The sequence below is a fragment of the Schistocerca nitens genome, chromosome 9 (genome assembly GCF_023898315.1).
Source record: "Schistocerca nitens isolate TAMUIC-IGC-003100 chromosome 9, iqSchNite1.1, whole genome shotgun sequence".
In the NCBI taxonomy this organism is placed as follows: domain Eukaryota; kingdom Metazoa; phylum Arthropoda; class Insecta; order Orthoptera; family Acrididae; genus Schistocerca; species Schistocerca nitens.
Genome location: NC_064622.1, coordinates 488,285,931 through 488,313,718, shown reverse-complemented (window position 1 = coordinate 488,313,718; position 27,788 = coordinate 488,285,931). Strand labels below are relative to the sequence as shown.

The 27,788-nt window shown below is 43.4% G+C and overlaps 1 protein-coding gene across 2 annotated transcripts in view; it reads right to left on the bottom strand.

Moving 5' to 3' along the window:
* LOC126203526 (T-box transcription factor TBX18-like) overlaps positions 1-27,788 on the bottom strand; it is a 457,263-nt gene that overhangs the window by 152,477 nt on the left and 276,998 nt on the right. For both annotated transcript variants that reach the window (XM_049937851.1, XM_049937852.1), the window contains exon 3: positions 120-236. In XM_049937851.1, coding sequence (XP_049793808.1) covers positions 120-236 — 117 coding nt within the window. The remainder of the gene's footprint in view (positions 1-119; positions 237-27,788) is intronic.

Below are 27,788 nucleotides of genomic sequence, written 5' to 3'. Positions count from 1 at the left end.
TTTTTTTTTTACTGAATGGACTTCGTATTTTTTCGGGCCAGTTTCATTTTTCCCACCCTGTATTTTACTGGTGTTTTCGTCATTTTCTCTGACAGTGGCTGATTGCTGGCGCTCCTTACCTGTGGTAGACGTAGCGGTAGCGCTTGTCGTCCAACGGTACGATGTCCAGGAAGACGATGTAGGTGGCGCCAGGGTCCAGCCCGCCGAGGCGCACCTTCACCGTGGGGAACATGCGCCTGCAACAGCCGCACCACACACCGCTCACACACCGCCCCTCACTGCGGCAACTACACGAGCACAGCCACGTGGCGGGAAAACAGTCTACTGTGGAAGTACACGAGACTGATTCCGAAAGTAACGCTTCCTATTTGTCTGTGTGAACTTTGAGTGTTCTAGAGACATTATGTTGGTGTAATACCGTTTTCTGAATTTTTCTGCTGATGTCCTGTGGCAGATAGCAAGAGCAGTTGTAACGTCACAATAGGTTTCGTTACATGGTTAAAATCAGTGTTATGTTGCTATCAGCTGATAGACATTATAAGCGTAAATTCAATTACTTTACATAATTAATGAACAGTGAAATAATCTCAGCCCCAAATTACATGCATGTAGAAACAATTATGGATCAAAGTCTTTTATTCTCATTACAATTTACACGTCCTGTGTCTCTATTTACATTTCCCCACCTCTCCTTAAAGTACGTTGTCAGCTGTGAATGTTTTGAGTGTGGTAGCAGACGAACTAGAGATGTATTGGGTCTCGGAATCTTCTACCAACTTTAACACGGACAGTGGAAGGCAAAAAGCAGGACCAGGAGGGTTCGACAAGAGGTGCGAAAGTCTAAAAAAAAAACCGTTTTCTTAGCAGAGGTTGGTCATGGGCTTCCCCTACCACCTCGCGCTGCTCGGAGAGAAAGAGCTGCGCAACGGTTACGAGGAGTTTTTTGGAAGACAGCTAAGTGACCAAACGTTCCCTCAGAACGCTGCGTCGAAATCAGAAGGTATTTGAATGTTTAAATATGTTTAATGTCAACAATTTATTTATCAGAGGCTTTTTCGCGATTGATTAATTAAGAACCATTTATTGATTTTTGTTCAATTCATCCAGTAAAAGAATAATCTTCTCTGTTCGAGATTTCCGCTACGACCCGGCACGTGGTGCATAGTTTCAAACTGCAACCGCCGAGAAAGATAATAAAGGGAGTTGTAGCCAGTTTTTGCGATTGCTGAACATTTATACTAGCGTGTGTAGATGTTTAACAACTTATTGAAAATTTAGTGACGAGTGTAGTTTTTCTAAGATGAATCGTTTCGTATTCAAGCACTTCGCGCTGGAGATACCAGCCACGAGTCCTGCTCGATGCCAGCCACTGTACATAGAAAATCTGCATAGAGAAATAGTTACGATATTTGCATTTCAGTGATAACTTAGTGCATATGTATGTATCAGCATAGTAGTGTAGTGACCAAGTGCTCTCCAAGATTTTCCTTCCCCCCACAAGACGATGCAAATCAAAGGCAACACGGCTTGTAATTCAAACACAGTTAAACAATCTTTGTCCATAGTTAAATGAAAATTCAAAGCAGAATTAGTGAAATGTGTATTCAAAAGATTGTTAAGAAGTAACTTCGTCAATTTTTGTTAAATGTTTGTTAAATGTTGGTTAAAATAAAATTAACTTTATTTTTCGAAGTAATTTCCGTTCTCCGCTTGCTCATTTAAACCATACCGTAGAAAGGAGAATCATATTAATCACGCTGTCCCTTTACTAAAATTACTGGTACAAGACCAGATTCGTGCAGGACGTAGTTTTTTCTGACCACCCCCAAAATTACAATTGCGTTATACGTTGCGACCTCAAATTCAATCGATAAGATTGTACTTTGAACTTTGATGGGCGTAAACATCAATTCTAAAGCGGGCAGAATGGTCAGGGAAGGGTAGGCTGCCGAGAGAGAAAAAGTGTGCATAAGATCCTTCCCTACAGCAGGCTTATATAAAAATGCATAAAAGTAATCCCTGCTGATAAAATTAAGCAAACCCCCTTCTCAGCCCGCCACAGACAAGGAAAATTAACGACATTTACTACCTAAATACCAGTCGTTGGGAACTTGCACAGTGGGGATTCCAAATATGGCGTGTGATACCGATGTGCGCATAATAGACGTAAGTGTCACTGAATTCCACTTTGCCAAACAAACTGCGCCAACTGAAATCCGTGGACGCTTGGTGGAGTTGTATGGAAGACGGTGCAGTAGACGTGAATAATGTTAGCCGGCGGGCACCGAGTCTCATCAGTACTGGAAAGCTGTGCACGACAACCCAAGGCCCGGTCGACGCTACTCAGCTGCCATCCCACATAAAGATTAGATTAGATTAGATTAGATTAATACTAGTTCCATGGATCATGAATACGATATTTCGTAATGATGTGGAACGAGTCGAATTTTCCAATACATGACATAATTAGGTTAATTTAACAACATACTTAAGTTAATATAACAACTTTATTTTATTGTGTTTTTTTGTTTTTCTTTATTTTTTTCTTTTTTTTCTTTTGGTTTTTTTTCTTAATTTATATCTAAAAATTCCTCTATGGAGTAGAAGGAGTTGTCATTCAGAAATTCTTTTAATTTCTTCTTAAATACTTGTTGGTTATCTGTCAGACTTTTGATACTATTTGGTAAGTGACCAAAGACTTTAGTGCCAGTATAATTCACCCCTTTCTGTGCCAAAGTTAGATTTAATCTTGAATAGTGAAGATCATCCTTTCTCCTGGTATTGCAGTTATGCACACTGCTATTACTTTTGAATTGGGTTTGGTTGTTAATAACAAATTTCATAAGAGAGTATATATACTGAGAAGCTACTGTGAATATCCCTAGATCCTTAAATAAATGTCTGCAGGATGATCTTGGGTGGACTCCAGCTATTATTCTGATTACACGCTTTTGTGCAATAAATACTTTATTCCTCAGTGATGAATTACCCCAAAATATGATGCCATATGAAAGCAATGAGTGAAAATAGGCGTAGTAAGCTAATTTACTAAGATGTTTATCACCAAAATTTGCAATGACCCTTATTGCATAAGTAGCTGAACTCAAACGTTTCAGCAGATCATCAATGTGTTTCTTCCAATTTAATCTCTCATCAATGGACACACCTAAAAATTTGGAATATTCTACCTTAGCTATATGCTTCTGATTAAGGTCTATATTTATTAATGGCGTCATACCATTCACTGTATGGAACTGTATGTACTGTATCTTATCAAAATTCAGTGAGAGTCCGTTTACAAGGAACCACTTAGTAATTTTCTGAAAGACAGTATTGACAATTTCATCAGTTAATTCTTGTTTGTCAGGTGTGATTACTATACTTGTATCATCAGCAAAGAGAACTAACTTTGCCTCTTCATGAATATAGAATGGCAAGTCATTAATATATAATAAGAACAACAAAGGACCCAAGACTGACCCTTGTGGAACCCCATTCTTGATAGTTCCCCAGTTTGAGTAATGTGCTGATCTTTGCATGTTACGAGAACTACTTATTTCTACTTTCTGCACTCTTCCAGTTAGGTACGAATTAAACCATTTGTGCACTGTCCCACTCATGCCACAATACTTGAGCTTGTCTAGCAGAATTTCATGATTTACACAATCAAAAGCCTTTGAGAGATCACAAAAAATCCCAATGGGTGGTGTTCGGTTATTCAGATTGTGGTGTCACAGCCAGACACCACACGTGCTAGGTGGTAGCTTAAATCGGCCGCGGTCCTGTAGTACATGTCGGACCCGCGTGTCGCCACTGTGTGATCGCAAACCTAGCGCCACCACAAGGCAGGTCTCGAGAGACTGACTCTAACTCAGCCCAGTTGTACGGACGACAGAGCTAGCGACTAGACGTACGAAGCCTTTCTCTCTCATTAGCCGAGAGACAGAATAGCCTTCAGCTAAGCTAATGGCTACGAACTAGCAAGGCGCCATTAGCCTTACAGTGATTGTAATTAAAGTCTCCTTTGTGCGATGTACCACAATGATTGATTAAAGATAAGTATTATACCAGCTACGTACTTTTCTTCATAGCATTAATTACGTATCCTGTTCCAGTACTTCACGCCCGTCTGCGTTAGTCTAGCGTGCCTTTTAAGCCACCTCTATCTACAAGGTGTTGGCCCAGCTACCGACACATCACAGATCATTCAAAATTTCACTGGTGAAAGCATATATGGCATTTTCTGTTGAAAAACCTTTCTGGAAACCAAACTGACATTTTGTTAGTACTTCATTTTTACAGATATGTGAAGCTACTCTTGAATACATTACTTTCTCAAAAATTTTGGATAAAGCTGTTAGAAGGGAGATTGGACGGTAATTGTTGACATCAGATCTATCCTCCTTTTTATGCAAAGGTATAACAATAGCATATTTCAGTCTATCAGGGAAAATGCCCTGTTCCAGAGAGCTATTACACAGGTGGCTGAGAATCTTACTTATCTGTTGAGAACAAGCTTTTAGTATTTTGCTGGAAATGCCATCAATTCCATGTGAGTTTTTGCTTTTAAGCAAGTTTATTATTTTCCTAATTTCAGAGGGAGAAGTGGGTGAGATTTCAATTGTATCAAATTGCATAGGTATGGCCTCTTCCATTAACAGCCTAGCATCTTCTAATGAACACCTGGATCCTACTATATCCACAACATTTAGAAAATGATTATTAAAAATATTTTCAACTTCTGACTTTTTGTTCGTAAAGTTTTCATTCAATTTGATGGTAATACTGTCTTCCTCTGCTCTTGGTTGACCTGTTTCTCTTTTAATAATATTCCAAATTGTTTTAATTTTATTATCAGAGTTGCTGATTTCAGACATGATACACATACTCCTGGATTTTTTAATAACTTTTCTGAATATAACACAGTAGTTTTTATAATTTTTGATAGTTTCTGGGTCACTACTCTTTCTTGCTGTCAGATACATTTCCCTTTTGCGGTTACAAGATATTTTTATACCCTTAGTAAGCCATGGTTTGTTACAAGGTTTCTTACGAGTATATTTAACTATTTTCTTGGGGAAGCAGTTTTCAAATGCATTTACAAAAATGTCATGAAATAAATTATATTTTAAATTGGCATCGGGTTCACGGTACACCTCATCCCAGTCTAACTGCTGTAGGCTTTCCCTGAAATTTGCAACGTCTCCCTCAAAACATCCTTGACGACCGGCGGACTACGACCAGCTGAGTGCACAGTTGAATGCCGCCTGCAACGCGTCAGACAAATTGTTACGCAATCTCGGTTATAGAAGATTGCATGCGTAATGGGTACTGCGAATGCCTACATGAGATATAAAAAAACCGTAGGTTGGAAATTTTTCACCTGCTGGGACGATACGACGCTTAACGTGACAATTTTCTGAAGACCATTATCACCGGACATCATCTGTGGTGTAAAGATGAGCTGGAATCTATAAAGATAGTCCATGGAGTGGTGACATGCGAATTCTTCAACACAGAGAAAGTTCAGGACACAGCCCTGTGCTAGCAAAGTGAACTATACAGTCCTGTGGAAGAGCCAGTGTGTGGTTCTTTGGATGTCTTGGTACCCAAACCAACGGTCAACTGAGGACGCGACAAGACGACACAGACAAACCCGAAAGCCCGGATTTACAGAGTCAAACACAAGAAGAAGACAAAATTCTGTTTCCAACACGATAACGCCAGGCCCCACCGCAGTTTTGCGACCACAGAACTCACTGTCTTTCAGCATCCATCGTAAGTCCTGATTCACCAGATTTGTCTCATAGGGGCCTGTGAAAGACGGAACAGGTGGCCAACGTTTTCTAGACTCAGACACCGTCCACAAATCTGCAACATGGTGGCTAGCTTCAGCCCGTTCGGGTTTTTACGAGTGCGGCCTGCAGGCTCGCGTCCAGAAAATATTAGAAACGCCTAAAAGGCAGCAGGCTCGTAACACGACAGGCGCCTGGCGTGGTTCCAGGTAGAGAAACCACTATCATATTGTTATCGGTTCAAATGTCTCTAAGCACTATGGGACTTAACTTCTGAGGTCATCAGCCTTCTATAACTTAGAACTACTTAAACCTAACCAACCTAAGGACATCATACACATCCATGCCCGAGGCAGGATTCGAACCTGCGACGTAGCAGCCGCGTGCTTCCGGACTGAAGCGCCTAGAGCCGCTCCGTCACAGCGGCCGGCTACGATACTGTTAATACGTGTAGCCGTCTTTTTCCTCAGTTGCTACTAATAACTTCAGTTATGTTTTATCATAATGGTAAGAAAACCTTCAGCCTTTTGCAACTACGGCGTTGTGACTTCTACTTTACAATTTCAGCAAACACGCGAATTTCACGCGAAATCACGAGCCAAGCTACGAAAAGTTTCTAACATGGTTCGGAGATCTGGCGAAACCACCTGGGTGACGCGTGGGCACACAATGAGCAAATCAACAAATTTAAGCGATTTGGTCGAAAGACACACCGTTACGATCCAGCGGCTATCCACGAGTGCCAGAGATCCGCACCATACATACAAGAGGGATAATGATCAAATCCTGAGTAAATTCGCAATTTAGCACGGCCTTAAATAGATGCTATAATAGTTTCCACAAAGAAACTTTGTCTCTGAACCTGGCAGGAAATCCAAAGAGATTCAGGTCGCTAGCGCAAGACACAATGCCTTCTCTCCGTGATAGCACGCGTCACCCAGGTGGTTTCACTAAATCCCCGAACCGTGTTATAAACCTTTCGTAGTTTGGCTTCTCACTTCCCGTGAAATTCGCGTGTTTTCTCCAATTGTAAAGTAGAAGTAACAATGCCGTAGTTGCAAAAGGCTGAAGTTTTCTTACCATGACAGTGTCACTAAGATGGATGTACTAAACACGGTTTTCCGAAATTCCTTCATCAGAGAAGACGAAGTAAGTATACCAGAATTAGAATCAAGAACAGCTGCCAACACAGGTAATATAGAAGCAGATATCCTCGGAGTAGTGAAGCAACTTAAATCACTTAATAAAGGCAAGTCTTCCGGTCCAGATAGTATACCAATTATGTTCTTTTCATTGGAGTCGGCTTCCTTAAATGTGTCAGGAACATTGCTGACGACTGGAATCCCTTCGTAACTAATGCTTCGTCCATCAAAAATTGTAGTGTTTCAATGTTCAACTAGGATGCTATTCCACGGATATTCGTTGTGTTACATGTGATCAGCCATAAGCTATTCAGTACACCCAAATGGAACATGTCCAAAATATTGTAAATTATTTCAAACATTACACTATGAACTGAAATTTAGCAACACGCCTCTTTCTTAGAGAGTAGACAGTAGATTTATTCACAATATACATAAATGACCTTGTGGATGACATCGGAAGTTCACTGAGGCTTTTTGCAGATGATGCAGTGATGTATCGAGAGGTTGTAACAATGGAAAATTGTACTGGAATGCAGGAGGATCTGCAGCGAATTGACGCATGGTGCAGGGAATGGCAGTTGAATCTCAATGTAGACAAGTGTAGTGTGCAGCGAATACATATAAATATAGATCCCTTATCATTTAGCTACAAAATAGCAGGTCAGCAACTGGAAGCAGTTAATTCCATAAATTATCTGGGATTACACATTAGGAGTGATTTAAAATGGAATGATCATATAAAGTTGATCGTCGGTAAAGCAGATGCCAGACTGAGATTCATTGGAAGAATCCTAAGGAAATGCAATCCGAAAACAAAGGAAGTAGGTTACAGTACGCTTGTTCGCCCACTGCTTGAATACTGCTCAGCAGTGTGGGATCCGTACCAGGTAGGGTTGATAGAAGAGATAGAGAAGATCCAACGGAGAGCAGCGCGCTTCGTTACAGGATCATTTAGTAGTCGCGAAAGCGTTACGGAGATGATAGATAAACTCCAGTGGAAGACTCTGCAGGAGAGACGCTCAGTAGCTCGGTACGGGCTTTTGTTAAAGTTTCGAGAACATACCTTCACCGAAGAGTCAAGCAGTATATTGCTCCCTCCTACGTATATCTCGCGAAGAGACCATGAGGATAAAATCAGAGAGATTAGAGCCCACACAGGAGCATACCGACAATCCTTCTTTCCACGAACAATACGAGACTGGAATAGAAGGGAGAACCTATAGAGGTACTCAAGGTACCCTCCGCCACACACCGTCAGGTGGCTTGTGGAGTATGGATGTAGATGTAGATGTAGGTGTAGATTCAGTTGCTGATAATGTCGAACGCCTGATGTGTGTGCATGGATATGTAATATGGTACAGATAAAACGTAAGAGGTGCTAACTGGACAGAATATTGTCGCAATCACTCATTCATTCATACAGAAATTTCTAAGATGCAAACGACTGAAAGTAAAACTTAAACATAGGAGTAAAGAAAAGCAACTGGTGGAACGTAATCTCTGCACTGCATCAACAAGAGACTATCACTGTTCTGCTTAACGATATTTATGTTTATGAAGGCTAAAGTAGCAATTTAGGAGAAAAGCCACTTCCTCAGTCGTATTATTTACCAACAATTGGTAAATTAACATTAACAAGATTACAATGGTATTTTGGAAAAAAATAAGAGGTTCGTGGATAAGTTCGTAGGGTTTTTGTTTTAATTGTATTCCGGTTGCTATGGGTTTATCTATTGATTGTCTTTTCATTTATAATTTACTCTTGCTATTTGGGTTTACATATTGTTATTTTGTCATCTCTGGAAAGTGAGTGGAGCTGTGTACGCTACAAAATGGACTGCCAAGTGCAGAATCGCAACATTTTCAACACATTCTTCTGTTTGAGTTCAGTAGAAGTATGACAGCAATGGAAGCAGCCAGAAACATTTGCGCCGTATATGGGATTAACGCTATTGGACAGAGCACGGAAAGAAAATGGTTTTCTCGTAGCAAGGAGGATCGTTTTGATATTAGTGACTCTCGACATTCAAGAAGATGGCTGGCTCTGAGCACTATGGGACTCAACTGCTGTGGTCATAAGTCCCCTAGAACTTAGAACTACTTAAACCTAACTAACCTAAGGACAGCACACAACACCCAGCCATCACGAGGCAGAGAAAATCCCTGACCCCGCCGGGAATCGAACCCGGGAACCCGGGCGTGGGAAGCGAGAACGCTACCGCACGACCACGAGATGCGGGCATTCAAGAAGACCTTCGGGGTTAGATGAAGAATGTATCAATCCACAATAACCCACATCACTGCACTCGAGAACTGGCAAATGTCACGAACTGTGATGGTTCCACCATCGTGTGACATTTTCATGCAGTGGAGAAGGTTCAAAGATCGACGGTGTGGGTACCGAATGGTCTAAGGCAAAATCATGAAAATCTGGGTAGCCATACGTCCATCTCTGCTTGCTCGTCATCAATCGGCTCGTGAAGAACACCGACCATTCCTGTCCTGTATCGTTACTTGTGACGAGAAATGGTGTCTTTATGCTAACATAAGGAAAAGGAAGAAATAGTTGAGCTCAAACAGAGCGGCCACTCCCCATAGAAAGATCTGCGTGCATCCACAGAATGTAATGTTCCCCATCTGGCTGAACAACGACAGTGTGATGTGCTACGAATTGCTTCCCCGAGGTGCAGCCATCGCTGCTGACATTTCTTGTCAACAACTGAAGCGTGTTGCAGACACAATACACGAATGACTTGCAGGAAGGCTGTGTGTACTGATGCTACTCCACAATAAACTTATGGAAAGACGCTACGAACTTTTTCACCAACCCGACAGTTGCGTACACTTCTCCTTGCTGTGTAGCTCCCGGAAATTTTTAATTGTTGGATTTCAATCTACTCCTCTCTTACAGCTAGGTCTATACGAACATAAATTTAAAGATATGTGGAAGGATTAGACACATATCCTACATTTTCGAGTGCCTAATAATTCATATTGTTACTATATAAGAGCAAGAGCAATTCTTCTGTACTGAGGAAGTGGTAACGAAAAGTAGATTATTGAAAGTTGACAATCTGCGCTCGGAAGAGTTCCATAAAAGAGTTTTTTTCATAAAACCACTAATGTACAAAGTGGTAAATACGGTGAAAAGAAACGATGAACATGTGCTGCAATAGCAACAATGGTGTCTTTATAACTATTCAAGTTCTTATATTTCGCGGTTGGGATGATACTTTGGAAATTCGTTAAAGAGTGCGAGATGGGACGAGACATCCAGAATGAGATTTTCACTCTGCAGCGGAGTGTGCGCTGATATGAAACTTCCTGGCAGATTAAAACTGTGTGCCGGACCGAGACTCGAACTCGGGACTTTTGCCTTTCGCGGACATGTGCTCTACCATCTGAGCTACAGCTTCTATTCTGCGAGTACCTCGTCTCCTATCTTCCAAACTTCGCAGAACCTCTTCTGCGAACGTTGCAGAACTAGCACTCCTGGAAGAAAGGATATTGCGGAGACATGGCTTAGCCACAGCCTGGGGGATGTTTCCAGTTTCCAGAGTGAGATTTTCACTCTCCCGAGTTCGAGTCTCGGTCCGGCACACAGTTTTAATCTGGCAGGAAGTTTCATATCAGCGCACACTCCGCTGCAGAGTGAAAATCTCATTCTGAAAACATCCCCCAGGCTGTGGCTAAGCCATGTCTCCGCAATATTCTTTCTTTCTTCTTTCAGGAGTGCTAGCTCTGCAAGGTTCGCAGAAGAGCTTCTGCGAAGTTTGGAAGGTAGGAGACGAGGTACTGGCGGGATGAGACAACGCTGATCAAATCTGGACTCTAGTAAGACTTTGTAGAGTAATCGCACGAACGAGTGGTTTTCCCCAGAAGCAGGATGGAAAGTTCGTACTGGATCCGTTGTCCTGAGCAGACAATACGTGTCCCGGACACTGACTACGGCTGCCAAGGACTCGTACTAGGGGAGCGATCAACTCAATGAACAGTATACGTCAGCACTGGCTGTTAACGTCTACAGCCAAATTCGGTGTGCTCACTGATGCTGTATACTAATAAGTTGGCCTCTGTGAACAAAGTATGGTTTCTCGTTCCCTTAAGTGGAAACCGCGGTTAGTTGGCTCCATCAGTACTTTCGTATGAGCTACAGAAAATGTAAAGAACAAAATCATTACTAGTAAATTGAGTGTAGTTTGGAAGAAAAGAAACATTTCTGAGGCCCCAGACGAAGAAAACGGTCAGTCACTTCATTTTCGTGTTCATTTGAATAAAATTCATTCGCAGGCTTCCCACCAATCCTTTTTCCTGCGAGTTATGCGCGTAGTTGATTTTTTCTAGTCTAGTTTACGTTATTCAGTCTAACTTTTCTATGTGAATGTGCTAAACGGTGGTTATTTACGGATTCGATGTTTGTACGACAACCGGAATACGTGGAAACAGAACAGGTAAGCGGAATGCAGGCGTCGGAGGTTGGCAGAAGCGCCCGACTGGCATTACGAGCTCGAGTGGTCGGCCACTCGTCGGTCGGAATAGAGGGCCCTGGTGGAAGCGGCCAGAACTGATCTCGTTAATTAGCCCCGCTCGTGGAACGGGCGAAATTGAATCGGGAACGCAGCAGTCGTATTCAATATCGCGGAGCGAAAAGAAGCGCGCAGCACGTCCCCGCGAACAGACCGGGTATCAGAGACCGGAGCGCCGCGTTAATTAACGTTCTGCGGTGGTAGGGTGGGGGAGGGAGGGAGGCCGATGGTATCTCGCCTGCTATCTCAGTCACGCAAGTCGTCATAAGCGCTCCCAGCTCCCCTGGAGAACACAGCTCATCCGCATCCGCTCCTGTTCAAGTGCATAGTCTCACCTTGTAGCGATTCAGTTAAATTTTTTCACACATTTCATACGCTCTGAACATCACCCCTTTCGTTGCCGCGGATGCCAGTGTGGCCTTCGATCCGGACTAATGTTACTTCTTTCTACTGATTTTGCAGCCTAATGACCTGCTAACGATTGGGTAGTTGTGTCACTGTGTAAAATGATTTCCAAGATATTGGTTGCTTCTCGGGAGTCGGTTAAGCGGGGTAGGACGTCAAACGGGCCGACTTGGAGCAGGAGAGGCACCACAGGACATTTTATTTTCTACTGTCTATACTTTTACAAAGAAATTCATAAAACTTTGTCAGCATGACCAGGAAGGATTCAGGATTGACACTCGTAGCAGCGGAAGTTCAAAAACATAACGAAATAATTTTTTTACATGTGAAATTTCATCATTTTTTTCACTTACTATTGGCTGCATTTGTTGCTACAGGTACACTTTTCTTCATAAGTAAGAGAGACTATTCGATGAATTTTGCACAGCATACGAACCATACTTACACGTGTCTGAAACTCTAGAATCTATTTAATTTATGAAAAAATGAATGTTATGTTTTAAACTTTATATTTAGAAAAAAATCAAATTGTGTAGTTAATTATCTCAATTTTTACCACAATTTTTAATAGATTTGTAAAATTCTAGAGTTTCATACACCTGTAAGTATGGTTTGTATGCTGTGCGAAATTCATCAACGAATCTCTCTTACTTGTGAAGAAAAATGTACCTATAGGAACAAATGCAGCCAACAGTAATTGAAAAAATGATGAAATTTCATATCTAAAAGAAATTCATTTTGTTACGTTTTTGCACTTCCACTGCTATGAGTGTGAATCCTGAATCCTTCCTGGTCATGCTGACAAAGTTTTATGAATTTATTTGTAAAATTATAGACAGTAGAAAATGAAATGTCCTGTGGTGCCTCTCCTGCTCCAAGTCGGCGCGTTTGACGTCCTACCCCCCTTAAGATAATTTTGCCGTCATTGCAGTTTCATGAGTAGTTAAGTGCTTCTAAAATGGCTACTAGCTCTGCCGTCATGACAGATATTTCCTCACGCAGCCGACCAATTGTCTAAGCAATGCGCAGCTTCAGGAACGCCATGTCGTCCAACGGCGCCGCACACAGACTGAAGAACTATGCGAATGGGGTGGGATGAGGAATAGAGAGACGAACCAACGATGAAGGGAGACGTTATAGAGCAATACATCCTTTGATTCAATCAAGGCATTGGTGCGTGAAGCACACAGTGTCAAGAGGATTTTATACTACCACTGCACTAATGAAATTCAGGACAGGTTGACCGCTCTATTTGTAGTTGTGGAGAGTAAGACGACATGAGCCATATAATATTAGGATATTCCCAGAAGACGGACAGGATAGCTGAAAGTGAGTGCAAAAGGCCACCACCGCGTCACTACTCTTTTGGCAACAAGAGACGTTAGCGTGTACAAACTCAATACACACAGCTCTCGAGGAACTCACGAGAGTATCGCCCGAGCCTCCTCCACTCGTCTCCGATGGTGGAAGGCGGGATTATAGTGGGAGGAGCTCGAAATTTCCGCAAAATGGCAGCACGAGGTGTCCGAGATAGCAGAAGGGTCCAAAATGACATCGTCTTCTACTGTCAGGAGATAAATTGGGACACGGATCTCGGTTCCAGAGAGCCGTCAGAGGTTGGCCCACATGGCTGAAGAGGGAGTGGAGCTATTAAAAGAATTTGTGAATGAAATCCAGCTAGATATTTTGCTATCCCGAAGAACGCGACACACTGTGCACGCATCTGTTTATAATGAATGCAGTTTTTTATCGTAGGATGACGGTTAAAAATGCGGAGAGGGCGTCTCCACACAAGAATTGCGTCGCGGCAAGCCTCAGTCTACCGAGGGTCTGGGACACGGTGTGGTAGTGAGAAAGTGTGAGGAATGGAGCGTTCAGTGGCGTTGAGGATGACGTTTGTAAGAGATTCCACCTGGGCGTCACAACTGGGGGAAGGTCGCCAATCGGCCTCATTGAGCTGCCATCTAGGTACTACGAGCGCGGCAGGGAGGAGGCGGAGACCAGCAACACGGGACCATAGGCGCAGGCGACCACTCCGAAAGGCCGAGCACAAACGAAGAACTGCATTGCGGAGAGGACGGACCCCAGTATCCAGTACGTCAGATCAGAAAATGTCGGTGTATTTGTGCAGTTATTCAGTCAAAGTACTACATCTTCTGTTGTGACAAACTATACGTTAAATTTGGCACAGAGGTAAGTCGTGTGAACACATAGTAATTTTATAAAATTTACACTTATTTTGTTATAACTGCATTGACATTTGTACATAGATATCAAACAAAACTGACAGTTGGTACTGATGTGTTTAAACTATGGTTGGTTGTATGGTCATGAAACCAAAAGCCAAAATCAAATAAATAAACAAACAATTTAACAACAAATGTTCAAATGAGTGTGAATTCCTAAGGGACCAAACTGCTGAGGTCATCGGTCCCTAGACTTGAACACTGCTTAGCACTGTATAGCATGGGTATGTGTGCTAAGAACAACACACACATACCCATGCCCGAGGGAGGAATCGAGCCTCCGGCGGGAGGGACATATAACAACACCCCTTCGGAAGTAAAGATGTGTCGCTGCTAAAAAGGTCCCACTCTGAGAAATAAATAAATTAAGAAAAGGTCTCTGATGATCTAAGAAATGTATCGAGAACATCTACACTACTGGCCATTAAAATTGCTACACCAAGAAGAAATGCAGATGATAAACTATTATATATTATACTGCAACTGACATGTGATTACATTTTCACGCAATCTGGGTGCATAGATCCTGAGAAATCAGTACCCAGAACAACCACCTCTGGCCGTAATAACGGCCTTGATACGCCTGGGCATTGAGTCAAACAGAGCTTGGATGGCGTGTACAGGTACAGCTGCCCATGCAGCTTCAACACGATACCACAGTTCATCAAGAGTAGTGACTGGCGTATTGTACCGAGCCAGTTGCTCGGCCACCATTGACCAGACGTTTTCAATTGGTGAGAGATCTGGAGAATGTGCTGGCCAGGGCAGCAGTCGAACATTTTCTGTGTCAAGAAAGAGCCGTACAGGACCTGCAACATGCAGTCGTGCATTATCCTGCTGAAATGTAGGGTTTCGCAGGGATTGAATGAAGGGTAGAGCCACGGGTCGTAACACATCTGAAATGTAACGTTCACTGTTCAAAGTGCCGTCAATGCGAACAAGAGGGGACCGAGACGTGTAACCAATGGCACCCCATACCATCACGCCGGGTGATACGCCAGTATGGCGATGACGAATACACGCTTTCAATGTGCGTTCACCGCGTTGTCGCCAAACACGGATGCGACCATCATGATGCTGTAAACAGAACCCAGATTCATCCGAAAAAAATGACGTTTTTCCATTCGTACACCCAGGTTCGTCGTTGAGTACACCATCGCAGGCGCTCCTGTCTGTGATGCAGCGTCAAGGGTAACCGCAGCCATGGTCTCCGAGCTGATAGTCCACGTTGCTGCAAACGTCGTCGAACTGTTCGTGCAGATGGTTGTTGTCTTGCAAACGTCCCCATCTGTTGACTCAGGGATAGAGACGTGGCTGCACGATCCGTTAGAGCCATGCGGATAAGATGCCTGTCATCTCGGCTGCTAGTGATACAAGGCCGTTGGGATCCAGCACTGCGCTCCGTATTACCCTCCTGAACCCACCGATTCCATATTCTGCTAACAGTCATCGGATCTCGACCAACGCGAGCAGCAATGTCTCTATACGATAAACCGCAATCGCGATAGGCTACAATCCGACCTTTATCATAGTCGGAAACGTGATGGTACGCATTTCTCCTCCTTACACGAGGCATCACAACAACGTTTCACCAGGCAACGCTGGTCAACTGCTGTTGGTGTATGAGAAATCGGTTGCAAACTTTCCTCATGTCAGCACGTTGTAGGTGTCGCCACCGGCGCCAACCTTGTGTGAATGCTCTGAAAAGCTAATGATTTGCATATTACAGCATCTTCTTCCTGTCGGTTAAATTTCGCGTCTGTAGCACTTCATCTTCGTGGTGTAACAAATTTAATGGCCCGTAGTGTACAAAACATGGTGGCAGCTTTATATGATTAATGAGTTCGTACGAAAAAGACTTTAATTTTTTTACGATGTCCCTTACGATGGTAGCATCAACTTCGCCCGTCTTTGTCTGAAAAGGAAAAAATACATTGGCGAGTCTAACAAGGGAACGATCTGACAAGTGGGTCACCGATTTTGGTAAAGTCTGGAAGGACGTCCTGTATTGAAAATACAGATATACGTGTTTCGGCTTTTTGCATGAAACCGCTTAGTTTTCGAAAACATCGAAGTTAAATTTGATGAAGGAAAGCCGTATTTTCAACGCTACTCGTCAAGAGCTCCTCCAGAAACAAACATTTTAATTGATATAACGTTAACAATGTTCGTGTTATTAAGGTTCTTGCATCTTCATGTTGTAGCTTGGGTACACGTCATTTCAGTGTTGTCAGAGTCTGAAGTCAAGGAATTAGGGTACCAAACCATAGGGCCGTGTTCGATTCATCGTTGTGACTTTTTCTCAGTCTATGTTTGTTTCAGTGTTAACTGATAATGCAATACTTTTCTTTGCCCTTTTTTACAGTAAAACATCAGGACGTGTTATTAATAACTAAATAAGTATATGTTATAATGTTCTGACAGTTATTTTCACTGTGATACACAGTGCAAAAATACACCTAAAGTAAACGTAACTGTTCGTCTATTCGTAAGCGTTGTCACAATAATGTGGCGAAACGTATCATAGAAACAGGCAAAAAGAAATATTTTTAGCACCATGTGGAACACATGAGCGAAATCTCACCACATTATTTTGTTTTCCGCTACATTGTTCGTGAAAAACATATCTGATTCACGTCGCTAAAAATAGATCTATGACATATAAATTTGAAAAAAAAGGAAAGGTATCCTCGTTAGCAGAATATTATCAAATACACAAAAAATATGGAACGAAAAAATAAAAATGTAAGACCATGAACCGAACACCCAGCTGTTTGGTGGCCTAATTCCTTGACGCTCGACCGCCGACTTCGCTCTGCTGAGCACATTCAGTGACGCGTACCCAAGCTACAACATGAAAACAGAGCAACGCTGATAACTCTAACATCACTGAATTTGGACCCCATGTTATAAAAATGTTTGTTTTTTAACGATATTATTATGCATAGCATTGAAAGCACGACTGTCCGTCGTCAAATTTTACCTCGAGTTCTTCAAAAACTAGAGGGCATCTATTAAAAGGCCGAAAGACGTGTATCTTTATTTTCAATATAGAACTTCCTTGCTAAACTTGATCAAAATCGGTGACCCGTATGTCAGACGCTCCCCTTGTGAGTGTAGAGAGCGTGAGACAAGAGAGCACGTTGTCGTTGTTGTTGTTGTTCTTGTTGTTGTTGTTGTTGTTGTTGTTGTTGATGTGGTCCTCAGCCCGCAGACTGGTTTTTCTGCACCTACCCACTGTACTCGTCATCTCTGCACAGCTACTGCAGCCTACAGCCATGTGAAGCGGCTCACTGCAGCCGTGCCTCGGTCTACCTTTGAAACTTTTGCCCGACATACTTTCTTCCATTACATAACTAAGAACTGGTCCCTTAGGCGGTCTTCTATCAACCAATCTCCTTTCAGTCAACTTGAGCATACATTTTTCCCCTATTTGAATCACTACATTTTCTATGATTGTTCTGCGCACCCATATAGTCTTTAGCATTCTTCCGTAGCACGACATTTCAAAAGCTTCTACTGTCTACTTCTGAACTCTTTATTTTGCACGTTTCACTTCCGTAAAAGGCTATGTTCATGACAAATACCTTTAAAAAGCGACTTCCTAATAAATTAGTTAACATAATTTTCTTTTACGGTACTGATTTTCTTGCTGTTGCCAGGCTTGCATTTCACGTTCCTTCTACTTCGGGAATCGTCACTTATTTTGCTGCCCAAATAGCAAACCGGATCTACTGTTTTAGCGTATCATTTTCTAATATAATGCCTTCAGCATGACGTGATTTAATTCAACCATATTCCATTACCTTTCTTATAATTTGGTTGACGTTCATCTTACAGGGTGTTTCAAAAATGACCGGTATATTTGAAACGGCAATAAAAACTAAACGAGCAGCGATAGAAATACACCGTTTGTTGCAATATGCTTGGGACAACAGTACATTTTCAGGCAGACAAACTTTCGAAATTACAGTAGTTACAATTGTCAACAACAGATGGCGCTGCGGTCTGGGAAACTCTATAGTACGATATTTTCCACATATTCACCATGCGTAGCAATAATATGGCGTAGTCTCTGAATGAAATTACCCGAAACCTTTGACAACGTGTCTGGCGGAATGGCTTCACATGCAGATGAGATGTACTGCTTCAGCTGTTCAATTGTTTCTGGATTCTGGCGGTACACCTGGTCTTTCACGTGTCCCCACAGAAAGAAGTCACAGGGGTTCATGTCTGGCGAATAGGGAGGCCAATCCACGCCGCCTCCTGTATGTTTCGGATAGCCCAAAGCAATCACACGATCATCGAAATATTCATTCAGGAAATTAAAGACGTCGGCCGTGCGATGTGGCCGGGCACCATCTTGCATAAACCACGAGGTGTTCGCAGTGTCGTCTAAGGCAGTTTGTACCGCCACAAATTCACGAAGAATGTCCAGATAGCGAGATGCAGTAATCGTTTCGGATCTGAAAAATGGGCCAATGATTCCTTTGGAAGAAATGGCGGCCCAGACCAGTACTTTTTGAGGATGCAGGGACGATGGGACTGCAACATGGGGCTTTTCGGTTCCCTATATGCGCCAGTTCTGTTTATTGACGAAGCCGTCCAGGTAAAAATAAGCTTCGTCAGTAAACCAAATGCTGCCCACATGCATATCGCCGTCATCAATCCTGTGCACTATATCGTTAGCGAATGTCTCTCGTGCAGCAATGGTAGCGGCGCTGAGGGGTTGCCGCGTTTGAATTTTGTATGGATAGAGGTGTAAACTCTGGCGCATGAGACGATACGTGGACGTTGGCGTCATTTGGACCGCAGCTGCAACACGGCGAACGGAAACCCGAGGCCGCTGTTGGATCACCTGCTGCACTAGCTGCGCGTTGCCCTCTGTGGTTGCCGTACGCGGTCGCCCTACCTTTCCAGCACGTTCATCCGTCACGTTCGCAGTCCGTTGAAATTGTTCAAACAGATCCTTTATTGTATCGCTTTTCCGTCCTTTGGTTACATTAAACCTCCGTTGAAAACTTCGTCTTGTTGCAACAACACTGTGTTCTAGGCGGTGGAATTCCAACACCAGAAAAATCCTCTGTTCTAAGGAATAAACCATGTTGTCCACAGCACACTTGCACGTTGTGAACAGCACACGCTTACAGCAGAAAGACGACGTACAGAATGGCGCACCCACAGACTGCGTTGTCTTCTATATCTTTCACATCACTTGCAGCGCCATCTGTTGTTGAAAATTGTAACTACTGTAATTTCGAAAGTTTGTCCGCCTGAAAATGTACTGTTGTCCCAAGCATATTGCAACAAACGGTGTATTTCTATAGCTGCTCGTTTAGTTTTTATTGCCGTTTCAAATATACCGGTCATTTTTGAAACACCCTGTATAACCGTTTTTCAAGACACTATCCGTTCTGGTCAACTGCTCCAACAAAATTGCAGCGTCGTCCGCAGACATCAAACTTTTATTTCTCCTCCTTTAACTCCAGATCCTTTCGAATTTGCTACCTGTTACTGCTTGTTCAATGTACAGATTGAATAACATGAGCGATAGGATAGAAATCTGTCTCACTCCCTTCTCGGCTGGTGCCTCCCGTTCATCTCCTTGTAACTGCAGTCTGGTTTCTGTACAAGTTGTAAATAATTTTTCGCTTTCTTTATTTTATCCCTGCTACCTTCACCGTTTGAGAGAGTGCGTTCCAGTAAATTCGTCAAAAACTTTCTCGAAATCTAGAAATGCCATAAACGTAGATTTTCGTTTCTTCAGTCCATCTTAGTAAGTAAGTGCTAGGGTGAGTATTGACTCGCTTGAGATCGTAGCAAAGGTAATCAAAGTAATAAGGACAAGGGAAGCTCACTCACGACTTCGGCGGCTATGCTGTGGCCAGCAGCTTCCTTCCTTTGCAAAAAATCATTTCAACTAATAGCGTGAAGCGTCTCTTTTTGCTGTTATTGCAATACTGACTAATTTAGAGAAATCTGCTGTTAACACGTTCACTGCCACTGTAATTGGCCTTGCTTTGCCACGTAACCAATATTTTTCTTAATAGAATCTGAAAATATATTGCTAAAAGTAATATAACATGTATTTATTTTATAAGTACACAATCAAATTTACTCTCGTGAATCAAAGTTGTTTTGGGGCGCACTAAGGCGTCAGTGGCATATCAGGCCATATTCTGTAGCGGGTGGCCGTGGACGCGCCAATGCGTCTAGTGTATTGTTCCTGGTTAGTGTGACAGTTTAGGTTACTACAATTTCATTTTATATTCATAAATGAAACGAAACATCCTACTGACAAACGACATATTTATTGGACAAAAAATATAGTAGAAACATTCAAATACAAACACAAGATCTCGAAGAAACTTCTGAAATAAAATGTATGTCAAATCTAAGAAAAATACAATCTAGAGCTTTATCCATTACTCTCAAACAAATAAAATAAATACAAAGTTTAAGAATAGTACCGACACATAACTGTCGAAAAATAAATGAGCAACGAAAGTGCTATCTGCCTTTAGAGGTGGTGAATAACACAACAATTCAAACAATATCCTGCTTTATTTGGGCAATCTAGGCACTCGTAAATCGTGTCTGTTCGTTGTCCACGGCTGGCGCATGATCTGCACTTTTTTCGCGGTGTTTTTGATTTTCCATTTGATTCTCGTTTTACCACAACATGTTGGGGATTTCTGACTGGCCGTTCTACCTGCTTTCGTGGCAATAGTGCTCTTATAATACTGAGTCTAAATTCTTGGAGGGGCATTTTTGTGCCACAATATTTATTGTGTAGGGCATGTGCGTTTGTCAGTATCATTTCCACAACGTGGATAAAAAGTTTCTTGTACCAGCGTATGGTTTTGCGTTCCGAGAGGTAATATGATAACATCTGATCGTGCCGATCAACTCCCGCCATAAATTTATTGTAGTTTACAATGGCCAAGGGCTTAGATTTCTTCTCCTTTCTTTTGGTTTCAACCTCAACCATTTCATTTGTAAATGCATTAGAAATGTAGCAAACCTCCCTCTTATCACGCCACTTACCTATCATAACTCCTTCCGCAAATCTGGCAACGGCTTCACCTTTTCGTAGTTTTGCTTCCTGTATTTCCTTGGGTGTATCCTTCCTATTCGCCCTCAGAGTTCCCGTGCAGTGGGTCTTCTTATCCAGGAGCAGCTTTGCCAATGCGAAGCTGTTATAGTAATTGTCCATGTACACATGGTGACCAGCATTCAACTTTTCATCTAGTAAATGAAGAACAATTTTTTGCGCATGGCCTCTTCCTCCTAAATCGTCCAGCATGCCAGTGTATACCGCGAATTTTAGGACCATTCCAGTGGGAGTTGTCAAAATATATAGCTTTATGCCATATTTGTGCTTTTTGTTTTTGATGTATTGGCGGAAAAGTAATCGTCCACGCCAAAGGATCATTGATTCGTCCAGAGACAGTTCCCGTCCAGGGTAGTAAACTTGGCACATCCTTTCATTGAAAAAATTGATAACGGGACGTATTTTATACAACCTGTCGGATGGTGTTGGTTTGCCCTGTTTTGGATTTTCAGAAAAGTGTAATGCACGTAGTATTAGCAGAAAACGATTTCGTGAAATACTATCGGCAATTCCTTTCACGTTGAATAAAGCGTCCTTTTTCCAATAGTCCTGCAAATTCCTCATCTTTACATTTCCCATGTGCAGGAAAACTCCCAAGAACACTAACAATTCGCCAACAGTCACATCTTTCCAACAGTTTATTCGTGATTGTCCTTTGGTTCCCGCAGAAAGGAATAATTCAATCGCGTTTCGATTTGTTTCTTCTACAACTGTCAATAGAAATTCGTCCGTCAGCAAAAGACGAAAATAATCTAAGGGAGTGTTTTCCGTCGGTTGAATAAGCAGTCCCTCATTTTTTATAAATGGGCAATTTATCATTCCAACTGGCTCTCTTTCCCACGCAACAGTTGTATCAGCTGCGTTATCTCTTGTTACCACTCCTTCTGCCATTTCCCTGTCGCTAGGATTCACAGCCATTTCTACAGTCTCATCTAAAACAAACTCGGCTCCGTCAGACTCTTCACTGGATTCCACGCCGTCCTCCTCACTGGCCAGTTCCGTTTCCGAATCGCTTTCTTCTAATATTCGTAATAATTCCGCATCCGTTAGTTTTTGTACGTTTCTTGTGTCCTGTGTTTTACGTTTCTTAGGTTCTGAAGGGCCCGCCGTGTCACGATTGTCTTCCATTTTCAGTCCCACAACAGAGAAAAACTGTAGGGAAAACACACGAACCGCACCCGCAAAAATTGAAAACAATACGTTCTTAGAGTGCCTGCGCAATGAACCACACCGAATGGCTGTGCCCGACTAAACTGTGGCGCTGAGAAACAGCTGAGTGTCTCGCCGCGCAGGCGCGTCGACGGCATATGCACTAGTATCGGCCGGACGCGCTGGTGCGCCGATGGCAGTGAACGTGTTAACTTTCTACACTGATGTCCAGGTTTTGTCTGAGCTGATCTGAAACAAACTCACCGCCAGAGTTACTCCAAAGATATTGAATGAAGTGTAGCACACCTGGTCTTCGATCGGCCAGTCTAGTAAATGCATGAGATCTTTGTAGAAACACGATGTAATACTCTTTGTTTCGCAGCCAGGCGGATTGTAGACTGACGCACAACATGCTACTGTCTAAAATGTGTCCATGACTACCTGGGTGCATTTCGCCATTGACTTAAACTGATCGTCTCAGAAGGCGAACTGCTGCACCCAAGGTACAGTCAGGCAGATAACTTACGCCAAGACCACGTACATCAGTATGAGTCCCACATCATATCTCGCGACCAATTTCGCGACAAAATCTTCTTCTACTAGTCCACAGACGTTGTTTCAACCACTTCGAGCCATGTCGTCCATTTGTTTTTGCTATTAGAACGCGTGGGTAGCAAGACGAGGCACATCTACCATATTTACAACTCATCTGAGATTGTGAGTATGCTATGCTCACAGGTTGCTTTTGTGTATACAATAATAATAATAAGTAGTAGTAGTAGAATAATAATAATAACAATATGTTCATTTGGTGTATACGCAGTGCTGGCCATTAATATTGCATCAGCAAGAATTACAGCAAATAAGAAAATAACTTATTGTACGCATTAAGTGCTATGTGATTAAACTGTAAGAGATTTGGGGGTATAAAAGGTACATTTCCTACAAAGAGTAAGAATGGGACTAACTTCACTGAACATCTTAGACGGGCAGAGAGAAGTGCTGTGTGAAAAGTGTAGTAATACAAGCAGAAACTGGCCAGCTAGCAAGAGTGAATTGATACAACTCTTTCTAAAAACCTTTTACAAAATTTGTAATTCAATCAAAGTTCTAACTTTTAAAAAATCTGTAATTCAGTCTAATTTCTAACTGTATTAATTTCAGTCACCAATTGCAAAACGAACTCCATAGTAATTTAAAGCAGTATCAATTTAGAGAGAAATTACGCAATAATTGGAACATAATCTTTCCTTGTAATTAAATAAACCGAAACATGTACAAGTAGTATTACTCTATGAAATGGAACATGTCAATAATAATAATAATAATAATAATAATAAGATTGATAACTCCAATGGCCACCGAATGGAAGGCAGTCTGCCTGTCTTGTGGTGGCTCGTTGACGCCGGGTGCAAGTCTTTTGAGCTGACGCCATTTAGGCGACTTGCGTGTCAGTGATCACGAAATGATGAGAACAACACAACACAACACCCCGTCCCCGAGTGAAGAAAATTCCTGACCCCGTAACTACTGACAAGTACAGAAACGTCATTCCACCCCGCTTCATCTGAGTTCATCAAGTCTCAGTAAGGCATGACCAGGTGTTGTGAATGGATGAAAGGTCTGGAGAGTTTGCTGGCTAGATGAAGTTCGTTATCCTCGGTATCGAGATCAACGTGTGGTCTCGCATTATCTGTTTGAAAAGTTATGTTATGGGGACCTCTAACCAGAACACGCCCATTGGCCTCGACAAGTCAGAAATATGATGGCCTCCTAACAAAAGTACCAGCCGTGCGGACCTGCGCCGATCGTGTTGTGCACCCAGCGGAAGCTGATACCACCACGTTTTGAGCTGGGCCCGTATGACGATGAATGCAGTGTGTGAACGTGTGTTCTCCATCAAGACTCGCCTAAAAAGACGGCGCGGTGCCACTCCTGCGTCACTGCGAGCACCACTGCTTCTTCCTGCCGCATCAATGCAAGCTTCACTGACAATCACCATGCACACAATACGTGCCGCTCCAGGAGCCATCGCACTGCCCGGATGGATCATTACCTTGCTGTCAACAAGTGCCAATAAGTAGACACAGTGTGAGCTGTAACTATCGTGTGGCAGCGAAGCTTGGTAGATAAGCTAATGCGCTAATGTGTAACCGATCTACACTGCGAAAAACCATTAGTTCCAACTGTGGTCACCTGGTGACAATCTCTCGATGTGCACTGTCTGTATGGCGGTATGAAGTTCACGCTGTCATTTCATGAGTCATGACGTGAGCGAACATTATGGCTATCAAGGAAACAGAACGTGCGCTGTTAGTGAAACTGTTTTATGCGAGCGGCAGCAACTATAGTGCTGCATTAAGAGAGTACGAAAGGTCTGAGGAGAGGACCGATGACATTAAACGGTTTAAAGATGATAATAGAATTCGAAAACACAGGTGCGCTTGGTGTGGTACCATGAAGAGGCAGGCGTGCTATGTAGTGAAACTTATTGACGAGGTTGTTGACTGACGGTGCTAGTGCTAGTGCTCGAGCTGTGTAACGATAATTATCCACCCCCCCCCCCTCACCCCGCCACTGGTCAACAGAACGGAAACCAGAATGAGATTTTCACTCTGCAGCGGAGTGTGCGCTGATATGAAACTTCCTGGCAGATTAAAACTGTGTGCCCAACCGAGACTCGAACTCGGGACCTTTGCCTTTCGCGGGCAAGTGCTCTACCATCTGAGCTACCGATGCACGACTCACGCCCGGTCCTCACAGCTTTACTTCTGCCAGTATCTCGTCTCCTACGTTCCAAACTTTACAGAGGCTCTCCTGCGAACCTTGCAGAACTAGCACTCCTGAAAGAAAGGATACTGCGGAGACATGGCTTAGCCACAGCCTGGGGGATGTTTCCAGAATGAGATTTTCACTCTGCAGCGGAGTGTGCGCTTCTGTAAAGTTTGGAATGTAGGAGACGAGATACTGGTAGAAGTAAAGCTGTGAGGACCGGGCGTGAGTCGTGCTTCGGTAGCTCAGATGGTAGAGCACTTGCCCCCGAAAGGCAAAGGTCCCGAGTTCGAGTCTCGGTCGGGCACTCAGTTTTAATCTGCCAGGAAGTTTCAACAGTACGGAAAGTTTTGCAATTGATTTTGCACTGGTACCCGTACAAGATCCAGAGGGTGCACCAACTGAAACCTCATGATCCGTACCAACTTTCCTCTTCGGTTTCTGGCACGGATCGAAGCTGATGGCATGTGGTCGGGCAACATTCTGAGCGACAAGGCACATTTCGCACTACTGGGTGCAGTGGATACACAGAAATGCCAAATACGGGGTTCTGTTAAACGTCGTCTTACGCGCGAAGAGCCATTGCACCCGCCGTTTGTGACTGTGTGGTGTGGACTGACAAGCTTCTTCCGTTCGTCTTTGACGAGAATGTGCCCAGATGTCTTTGAAGAGAATGTACCAAGACGGCCTCATACATCTACCGTGAAATCTGCATGTTATCGAGACCTCCTTGTAGAGCATGTGAGTCCTGGTTTGGAACAATGCGACTGTGTGGAAACCGCTGTTTTCAAGCAAGATGAGGCAACACCTCATGTCGCTCGCCTAGTGAAAGGTCTGTTTATTACAAACTTCCACAAACGTGTTATCCAGAGGTTTTCCAGATGCATGGCCTGCAAGACCACGTGGTCTCAACCCATGTGACTTTTCGCTCTGGGGATATCTAAACGAACTCGTTTGTCAGGGACACGCTTGGTCTATACCTGATCTGAAGGCCACTGTGCCGGAACTGCTGCGAGCAACTGTTGATGTCGTTTTACAGATGCAGAAGCTCATCGACGTCTCCAGTGCTCATACCGAAGAAATACGTAAGTTAATAATAAAATCAACATTATGCCCATGTCACTTGTTTGACCTCTGCCGACGTCCAGTTCCTAATCCAATACAAATGCAAATATTCATTTTCATCTTCCTTACATTCACAGCACCAAATTTGACCTGGTCGTCAGAATTGTAACTAATTTTTTCCCAGCGTAATTCTGTTGCTCATTAACTCACTATAATATCTGCCAATGTTCTATCCCATATGATAATTACACCCCACACTGGACCTCTGTCAGTAGCTCTACTTTAATGATAAGCAAAAAAAGTGGTTCAAATGGTTCTGAGCACTATGGGACTTAACATCTGTGGTCATCAGTCTCCTAGAACTTAGAACTACTTAAACCTAACTAACCTAAGGACATCACACACATCCATGCCCGAGGCAGGATTCGAACCTGCGACCGTAGCAGTCGCGCGGTTCCGGACTGCGCGCCTAGAACCGCTCGGCCACCGCGGCCGGCCTAATGATAAGCGACTGGTAGCTCTAACCGAGAGGACAATACCAGTACGTGTGTCAAAATGGCTCTGAGCACCAGTACGTGTGTCCCCTGGGGCGCCAGTCGCCTCGAATGGTCCTTCTGAACGCTTAGAGTTCATTTTCGCTTGCGCGTCATGCGATCAGGACCAACGAGATTACCGATACAGTGGGCAGAGATGATGATGATGTTTGGTTTATGGGGCGCTTAACCGCGCGGTTGTCAGCGCCCGTACAAATTCTCAACCTCTGCTCAGACCAATCTTGCCACTTTCGTGAATGATGATGAAATGATGAGGACAACACAAACACCCAGTCATCTCGAGGCAGGTGAAAATCCCTGACCCCGCCGGAAATCGAACCCGGGACCCCGTGCTCGGGAAGCGAGAACGCGATCGCGAGACCACGAGAAGCGGACGTGTAGGCAGAGAGGTTCCCCACAGAACTTCGTGGTATACTGCACACTTCTGACTTGGGCCAGACGACAGGGGCACACACACGAGGATCAGTACACCACGACTAGAGACGAAACAGCTCGGAAAGGAATCGACGGTACAGCAGACTCGATCTCAAAGGTCCTGTGTGGTGTCACCGCCAGACACCACACTTGCTAGGTGGTAGCTTAAATCGGCCGCGGTCCATTAGTACATGTCGGACCCGCGTGTCGCCACTGAGTGATCGCAGACCGAGCGCCACCACACGGCAGGTCTCGAGAGACTTACTAGCACTCGCCCCAGTTGTACGAATGGTTCAAATGGCTCTGAGCACTATGGGACTTAACAGCTATGGTCATCAGTCCCCTAGAACTTAGAACTACTTAAACCTAACTAACCTAAGGACAGCACACAACACCCAGCCATCACGAGGCAGAGAAAATCCCTGACCCCGCCGGGAATCGAACCCGGGAACCCGGGCGTGGGAAGCGAGAACGCTACCGCACGACCACGAGATGCGGGCCCCAGTTGTACGGACGACATTGCTAGCGACTACACGTACGAAGCCTTTCTCTCATTTTCCGAGAGACAGTTAGAATAGCCTTCAGCTAAGTCCATGGCTACGA